The sequence below is a fragment of a genome (genome assembly GCF_019968985.1).
Source record: "MAG: Porospora cf. gigantea B chromosome Unknown PgB_NODE_979_length_8943_cov_109.571, whole genome shotgun sequence".
NCBI classification, from domain to species: domain Eukaryota; phylum Apicomplexa; class Conoidasida; order Eugregarinorida; family Porosporidae; genus Porospora; species Porospora cf. gigantea B.
In genome coordinates, this window is record NW_027179373.1 from 1,285 (window position 1) to 8,943 (window position 7,659).

Sequence of the window (7,659 nt, forward strand, 5' to 3'; positions counted from 1 at the left end):
GCGTTGGAGATCTTATCGACAACTACCAAGGCAAACTCGACGAATCCAAGGACGACTCTGTTGGTGGTCAAGATTCTGGATGGGGTGGCGCTCCTTCCTATGACTGGGAGCCTCAGACAACGACCTCTCCGAGAGCTGATTTCAAGGAGCCTCAGACAACCAGTGCTTTGGGTGAACTCGTAAAGTCTGGCATGGACGACGTTATGAACGTCCAGAAATGGATCGACGAAGGTTTAAGTGGGGATAGTATCGCCGACTCCGAAGGCAGCAGCAATTGGCACTTCAGTCCTCGCGATCCCACAAAAGATCTTCAGTATGTTTTGAGACGCAACTTACCGCTGCTGAAGCCGCTATTTGAACACCTATCTGCCTCCAGGGACATGCTGACTCCGACAACCGTGGCTGAGTTGTGTGACGTAATCGCAACTATTGTTACAAGTGCCATCTCCTGGTTAGAGAAGAATGACCCTGGACTGTTGGAGGCGCTGCGGGCCGGCCCCACGCTCGATTACGCGCTGTGGCAGCTCGAGCGCGCGATCCCCGATGCGAGCCTGCAGCCTTTAGTCGATGCGCTTCGAGCTGAAACTGGAGTTAACAAACGACGGCTGCGAACTATGCAAGGCAGTACTCGCAAGCGGAAGCCGCGCCGCGTGTTTAAATTTTTATTTTAATATTGTCTATTAATTGAAATGGTATTCTCGAGTCATGATCCGTGCGGTTAATTACTTAATGTCGTTAATTCATGTTGTTTAATCTCCTCGTGTGTAGTTAAAATTTCCTTCAAAATGATCTTATTATTAAACAACATAGCAGAAGAAGGTTAATTTCCATCAATGATATCGTTAACCATCATCGACTCCTTTAATACCATCGACGAGCGCACAGAAGATCAGGAAATTATACATAATTGAATCGTCTCTTATACACATATCAATAGTCTCCTCGCAAGGTACACCAATTACAGCAGAAGAGCCAGCGGAATCGCAGCCAGCGCCGTCAGCAACCGCTTAGTACCGTTTCTGTGGTCCTTCTCTGGGACATCCGCCTTTCCAAAGGTTTCATTCAGAACGAAGCCCAGGCGTTTACCACCAGAGACCAGCAGCCGTTCTAGCATCGCCGTTGCATCATCCCTCCACATGCCCACTTCGCCGTTCAATGCGCCAGGTACCACGGTAAGGTCCGCTCCAACGGTCGGGCAATCCGCCCCCTTGAGCAGTTCCTTCACCTTCTGTATACGATCAGCCTCGTCTTCCGCTGGGGGATTGAAGAACGTGTTGTGTAGACTACGTAGAGTGCCGTTGGTATCGTTGTACCATGTGTCCAAGGTAGCAGGCGTCAGCTCTCCCTCAGGGTCAGCGACATCCTTGTGTGACTCGAGCAACTCGTCAGCCCAGCAATCAACGTACTCCTGCCCAATATCGCTGACCATATCAAGCATGGTCCAGGCCTCCACCGCCACGTCAGCATCCTTCCCCAGCGCTTCGCAGTTCTTCTTATTCGCCCAAACCCGCTCACGCCCGCTCCATATTTCAGCTCCGTAATCGAAATATAAGTGAAACTTCATGACGCTCGCTCCTCCAGAGGGCTTGTACCCCTCCGGTGTCTGGATGTAGAACAGGTTTGAGCCTATGTCCCCCTTGGAATCGCGTGGGGATTCTCCCACACACCACAGGTTAGGGAAGTGCGCTGCCGCCTTTGGGCAGGTGATGTCTGTAGGGAGCTCGCCTTCCACTCCACACGACAAGCACTGCTGAGGCAGGCCACTCACCTTGGCGCCTACTGTGCCCTGAGAGCAGTCCTGCTCCAACCCGAAGTTCGAGAACATGCTACCAGTGTGATTCGGCTGATGCAGGTCCACCAAGAGATGGATGAAGAACTTGTACGCCATGTTATATACAGAAAGCGCGGGGTCCTGATCTCGGGTGAAGAGGTCAAGCGTCTGCGCAACCTTCTTCGACACGTTGTCAGGATGCTTCAGGAACGAGGGGTTGCCTGTGTTCGTCTTGCACGGTAAGCAGTCGCGGGGGTTGGTTTTGCACTCTGTGACTCCGTCTTCGGTACATCTCTTGCAAGGTACGTAAGTGGTCTCTCCCTTGGAGGGGTCGCTACCAGAGACCTTGCAGTCCTCATGGTAAGTAAACTGACCATCGTCGAAGTGCCAGTCATCCATCCATCTCCCGCCCTGTTTTTTCAGGTAGTCCATCCACACACCATATGCGGTGAACTGCTGCTCATCGCGGTCCATGGCTCCATCATCAACCGATATGGATCGCTGGATGGCAGTAGCCGCTTTCTGCGTCAACTGCTTCTCAGCGATGCGTGCGGCGATGAGGTGCCCCTTATCGCGGTATGCGAGAGCAGAACATGCCAGGATGACTGGGACACTCTTCATTTGTGCAATTCCTGGTAATCCTCACCTGTCACACCATGAATCGTGGGGCAACATGCGCTCTGATTGTTTGTGGACGTGTTTGGAGACGTATGTGTGCAATTGTTTGAAGACGTGTTCGAAGATGTACAAAACGTTACATGCAGCCTCGAACTTATCATAGGGCAAGTTGATCGTAAAGAGGCACGTCGCAGCGTTGAGCCATAGTCTCGATATAATTCCTCGTCTTAGCTCCCCACTCAATTCCCTTGACGATAGTGAGATTGCGTAGCAACGGGAAAACGGTGATGTCGTCGTAGCTGACGCCGTCTCCCGTGATGTGATCAGCGCATGCAACGATCCCTTCGAGTCGAGCCATGAGCGGATTAATACCGGTCAACCACTCAGGCGTGCGTCTGAAATTCTCCTCATAGTCCTCAGGCTCTTCCCTCAGAGGATGACGCACTCTGAATGTTTCACGGGCTTCCTTGGTGGAGAACTCAGGCAGAACTGAGGTTTTGTAGAATCGACAGTACAGAAGACGTCTTATCCACGGGTACACGTCTTGGACGAATTGTTGAAGCGCTGAGTTGCCGCCTGGCAGAAGAAGACGCGGCCCGAGCGTCTCGTCTTCGTCGATCCGGCGCACAATGTCCAGAGACTCAACCATAACTCCCTGCTGCAGCTTATCATCACCGCCTTCAATAACCATAATAGGAACCATCTTTTTCCCGATCAGAGATGTCGGCGTGTCGACGTCATCGTTGGCCAAGAACATGCTGTCGTACTTCACCCGCTTCAGACCCAGCATGACGCGTGGCCTCACGCAGAAGGGACAGTGGTCATACATGTAGAGCTGCAACTTGGGAAGCCTGGTGCGGGAGTCAGGAACGACAGACATCTAAAGCTAAATTATGGAGACTTCTGCAAGAATGGTAGCCGCCCCACAGCTTCCGCGGCCAACGACAAGAATCTCGTTTACGTTCGCAGACGTATTAGATTAGTGTGGTGCAGCTTATATCTTATTCGAACATTAGCAATGGCAAAGAAGAAGAAGAAAGCAAAAAAGAAGAGCGCACCAGAACAGACCCCCTTTTACGTTCAGGTGTTAGCAATTTGCGGGCTCGGTGGGTGCGGCTGGTTAACACCACCCAGTGTCGTCAGTGCTGATGTTCATGACTCTGGGTCTACGAACCTGGAGAGTAGCGCCTGACGTGGACTTTAACTGGGTCAACAAGAAGCAACTAACAGTCACTACCTACACTCGTACGACGTTCGGACTGTTTACTATTTCGTTCAATGGCGGTCTCAATGTACGGACTTGGAGTCGGATCACAGCCATTACATGCAGCAATCTAGATGCAATCAAACCTGTGGCTACAGCTCAGTCATCGCTTATGGTGAGTCCATCCAGATCCGTGCACCCAGTCAGCAGCGTGCGACAGTGGTTGCCTGTCGCATTACAGCAGCAGGTGTGGCGTCTATCGTGTGATGACTTCGCTGCATAATTTCATGCTCGCTGCGGTGAGCACTTGCGCAAGCATATCGGCAATCGGCTCCGCCTACGCCTTCATCTTCGGAATCGGCTCCAACGTACCTACAATGATATACCTGCTCACGGGGCTGGGCCTGGTGTTGTGCTGGTGTTACTGGTCTTGGACAACCTTTAACCAGCTACACTTGTTGTTGTTAGAGAGCCAGGTGAGTGGTGTGAAAGTCCTAACACAGTTCCCCATCCCAGCAATGGGTCCCGCCGCGTGGTTGTTGTTTGCGGCAGCAACGACGAACTCCATCATGGGTATTGGGTTACTGATTCACAGACGAATAAACGACTACTACGCCTGGCAAGCGAAGAAGCAAGATATAATTGACGAGGTGGTTGGTTATGACATGCCTGCAGTGGATCCCGGCTATTCAGCCGGGATCCCACCGGTAGCCATCCCAGTGCCCCCCGCAAAACATGCAGTGCCAGGTCCGCCAGGCGCCTACGGGCAGTCTCCATGGGGTCCAGAGTTTAAGCGACCAGCGTATGGACCCCCACGTCCTCCACGCCCCAGAGGTAGACCCTACGTTCGAGGGCCAGGGAAAAATCCCTCTCGGTTGTAACATCCCTTTTCGCCGAATCTTGGAAAAATTGTGTGCGTGGAACGTGTGCTCAAAGATATGTCACCTAAAGCTCCGGACAAAGCAAGATTGCAGGTGAGCTTCTCAGAGGCGCCGGAGAGGACGGAAAGTCGCCAAAAAACCCGCAAGAAGGGATGGCGCTTCCCATGGGCGGCAAAGAAGAAGCGCCCAGCAAGCTGGGAGCTCTTGCAGAGGGAGAGGTCAGAACGAGAGCGTCGCGTCCGTCATGAGCATATGAAGCGGCAGCAAAGTCTTGAAGCGCGTTTGCAAAAGGAGGAGTTGCGGACCAGCAAGGCGCTCGAATCTGTGCAGACGCAGATGCAGTCCAGGGAGCGAGCTCTGAGCCAGTCAGAGCGGAAACGTTTGCAGAAAATCGAAGAGGAAAAAGTCCGCTTGCAAAGGGAAGAGGTCGCAATACAAGCGGCTAGGGAGGCTTACGGCACTACCATGCTCGGAAAACAACCAGCACTTCGCAAGAACGTATCCAAGTTGTATTCGAAGCAGTTGTCTCACAAATCACTTCCGTCCGGGGTAGACGTGGAGAGACTCAACCGTGCGACGAGCAGGGTACAGGAACCCGACGTCAAGCTGGATGCCCGCATCCTTAATAGGCGCGTGGATGACATACGTTCGATGACCCGCGCAGACTTCTATGCTGTCATTGCCGGGGTGCAGACTCGGTTCATAGCCCGGAGCAGCGCGGTCCGCGAGGTCATCGACGTTTTCAACGGGACCTCCCAGCCTGCGCTGTCGGAGAACGAGTTGACGCATATCATCCAAACAGAAGGTCTGGGGAAGGGGTGGGATACTGTGAACCTGGCCACCCAGCGGGACCTTGGAATTGTAATGTGGCTGATCGGCGCCCTGAGGCGAGTTGTCGACGTCATGGACGACGAGGAGGCCTTTCGGAAAGTGGTGGCTCAGCTAAGCTGCCCCTGGAACAGCCCCGTGACCGAGGAAGCAACATTCCGCGACGGCCATGAGCGTCAGGGCTTGTACCTGCAGTCTCTGGAGAAGATTACGTGGTTGATGAAGACCGAAGCCGAGTGCGCAGTGAAGAAGGAGCTCGAATCCGCAGCTCGGGAGGTAGCTGACGCTCGTAATCGGACTGTGGCTCTGATCGAAACCGTCTTTACGGAATTGACGTCAAGAGACGAGATTCTGGCTAATGTGGCTGGTTCTGGGTTTCTCGCCAGTCAGAAAAAAAGCTTGCCAAAGTTCAGCAAAAGCGGAGACTTCAGACTTCGCAGCACCAGGGCTGAGCTCACTGGCTTTGAAATGGCGAGTGGGAGAGGTTGCTACTGGCAGCTGTATGAGCAATGGCTGAATGACAGCTTGAAATGGCAGGCAGTTGACCTGCAAACCGCAGCACACGCCCGCAAAACCACGCGACAGCTGCTGGAGCACGCGGAGGATGCAAAACGACGGCTCATCAAGTATGTTGATCAGCGATTAAAGCTACTCTTCACGCGTCATGCCGATGAGATCGAGGGCAAGTCTCGGCAGGGGGTCCTGGATGCGCTGTCCAGCGATTTTTACGGGAGTCCTCAACCACAGAATGCGAAGCCTCCTTTGAAATCGGCGGTGAAGCCAGCAGTGAAGCCGGCAGTGAAACCGGCAGTGGTGAAACCGGCAGTGGTGAAACCGGCAGTGGTGAAACCGGCAGTGAAACCTGCGGTGAAGCCGGCAGTTCAAATGGAGATCACACCAGTGGCATGGGTCGATGAACACGACTCCCACACGGATGCCCTTATCGCCTTGGTGAGGACACTCAACCAGGCCGCAGAGTTCGCCAACAAGCGCATAAACTCGAATGAAGAAATGAAGGGAGAGACAACGGCGGCGAATCAGGCGGCCAAACTGCAGGCCGCGGCCGCTAAGGAGCTCGCAAAGGCTGTTGTGTCAGAGAAGAAGAACTTAAAAACGCTGTCAACAGGTTTACACCGCGCAAAGAGGCAGTTGAAGCTCGCAGAAACCGCCTGCTCGAAGAAGAAGGCGCTTCTCGAGCAACTACGCATGAAGGCTGTGAGGATAGAGTACGCTACTGCCGAGACAAACAGGGACACTCAGTTGGCGAAGATTGAGATTTCTCAGTTGGACGCCGCAACCACCACCATTCGAGAAGTGTTGCAGGCAAACCATACAAAACCAGGCAGCCAGCTGAATCTGAGGGAGAACATTACACAAGATGCAATCACCGCAGCGAAGACACCTATGGGGCGTAGTCCCCAAGGTAGCGTGCTGAAGATAACAACCACTCCGGGTATCGATTCCTTACGCGCTCCGTTACCGATAGGTGAGTCGGATTCAGAAGAGACTGCTGATTTTATCGCATCCACATTCGACCTCGAACCCGCTCAGGAAAGCGAACCTGATGAAAGCGAGCTGACTTATGAGATGATGGCTGATGAGATGATGGCTGATGAGATGATGACTGATGAGATGATGGCTGATGAGATGATGACTGACGACGTGAATGATGATCTGACTGACGACATGACTGACGATCTGACTGACGACCTGACTGCTGACCAGCCGACTGATGGCATGAAGGCGAAGAGAGAACAACTGGCCTTGGGTGGCTTTAGTGTGTCTGACAATTTTTCAGTGACCGTCTCCTCCGACGACTGGTCTGTGTTGGACTCCGACCTTCTCGAGTCGAGCAAGACCCTCACTCCTTGCCCCCCCGAGAGACCTGATGACCGCTCCACTCCTGGCTCAGGGAGCTTTGCCGGCGGCGGCAGACTCTCAGAGGCTCCTATCTCAGACGTCCCAAGCTTTCAATCGACCGGCGGCGGCAGACTCTCAGAGGCCCCTGTCTCAGACGTCCCAAGCTTTCAATCTACCGGCGGCGGCAGACTCTCGGAGGCTCCTGTTTCGGACGCCCCAAGCTTTCAATCGAGACTAACTCGGAAAAGCACCAAGAGAAGCGCCTACGGAGACTTCAAACGGCAGTTCCGCCGCCTATGGAAAGGCAAAAAAAGCTCGAGGTCCAAGAGCATGGACTTCACTCGTCACCGATCGTCAATCCACGCCAGAATGCTCAAACGAAAGAGAACAAAGAAGAAACTATGAATCCCGAGAAAACTGAGGCTGAACAACCAAACAAGTTGTGACCTACGTAGATCCTATGTAGATGAGGAAGAGAATTCACAGGGCCACCTAGC

General features: G+C 53.3%; 5 protein-coding genes across 7 annotated transcripts; 3 read left to right on the forward strand and 2 right to left on the reverse strand.

Moving 5' to 3' along the window:
- Positions 1 to 191: 191 nt before the first annotated feature.
- Positions 192 to 671, forward strand: KVP17_003519 (uncharacterized protein; the record flags this gene model as incomplete). Its single annotated transcript, XM_068520909.1, has 1 exon — positions 192 to 671. One exon carries the CDS (start codon positions 192 to 194, stop codon positions 669 to 671), a length of 480 nt encoding a protein of 159 aa, XP_068370871.1.
- A 287-nt stretch (positions 672 to 958) lies between these two features.
- On the reverse strand, positions 959 to 2,392 carry KVP17_003514 (uncharacterized protein; the record flags this gene model as incomplete). The annotated part of the gene is made up of 1 exon (XM_068520899.1): positions 959 to 2,392. The coding sequence occupies one exon, from the start codon at positions 2,390 to 2,392 to the stop codon at positions 959 to 961; it is 1,434 nt and encodes a 477-aa protein (XP_068370864.1).
- A 154-nt stretch (positions 2,393 to 2,546) lies between these two features.
- On the reverse strand, positions 2,547 to 3,269 carry KVP17_003515 (uncharacterized protein; the record flags this gene model as incomplete). The annotated part of the gene is made up of 1 exon (XM_068520900.1): positions 2,547 to 3,269. One exon carries the CDS (start codon positions 3,267 to 3,269, stop codon positions 2,547 to 2,549), a length of 723 nt encoding a protein of 240 aa, XP_068370865.1.
- A 138-nt stretch (positions 3,270 to 3,407) lies between these two features.
- On the forward strand, positions 3,408 to 4,474 carry KVP17_003516 (uncharacterized protein; the record flags this gene model as incomplete). Of its 3 annotated transcripts, XM_068520903.1 has the most annotated exons (4): positions 3,408 to 3,495; positions 3,524 to 3,768; positions 3,797 to 4,069; positions 4,097 to 4,474. In XM_068520903.1, 4 exons carry the CDS (start codon positions 3,408 to 3,410, stop codon positions 4,472 to 4,474), a joined length of 984 nt encoding a protein of 327 aa, XP_068370868.1. The 3 variants fall into 3 exon arrangements, with proteins under 3 accessions (XP_068370868.1, XP_068370866.1, XP_068370867.1); XM_068520901.1 differs by lacking the exons at positions 3,408 to 3,495; positions 4,097 to 4,474 and having other exon boundaries at positions 3,538 to 3,876; XM_068520902.1 differs by lacking the exons at positions 3,408 to 3,495; positions 3,524 to 3,768 and having other exon boundaries at positions 3,881 to 4,474.
- Positions 4,475 to 4,531: 57 nt separating this feature from the next.
- Positions 4,532 to 7,567, forward strand: KVP17_003517 (uncharacterized protein; the record flags this gene model as incomplete). The annotated part of the gene is made up of 1 exon (XM_068520907.1): positions 4,532 to 7,567. The coding sequence occupies one exon, from the start codon at positions 4,532 to 4,534 to the stop codon at positions 7,565 to 7,567; it is 3,036 nt and encodes a 1,011-aa protein (XP_068370869.1).
- Between the last annotated feature and the right edge of the window lie 92 nt (positions 7,568 to 7,659).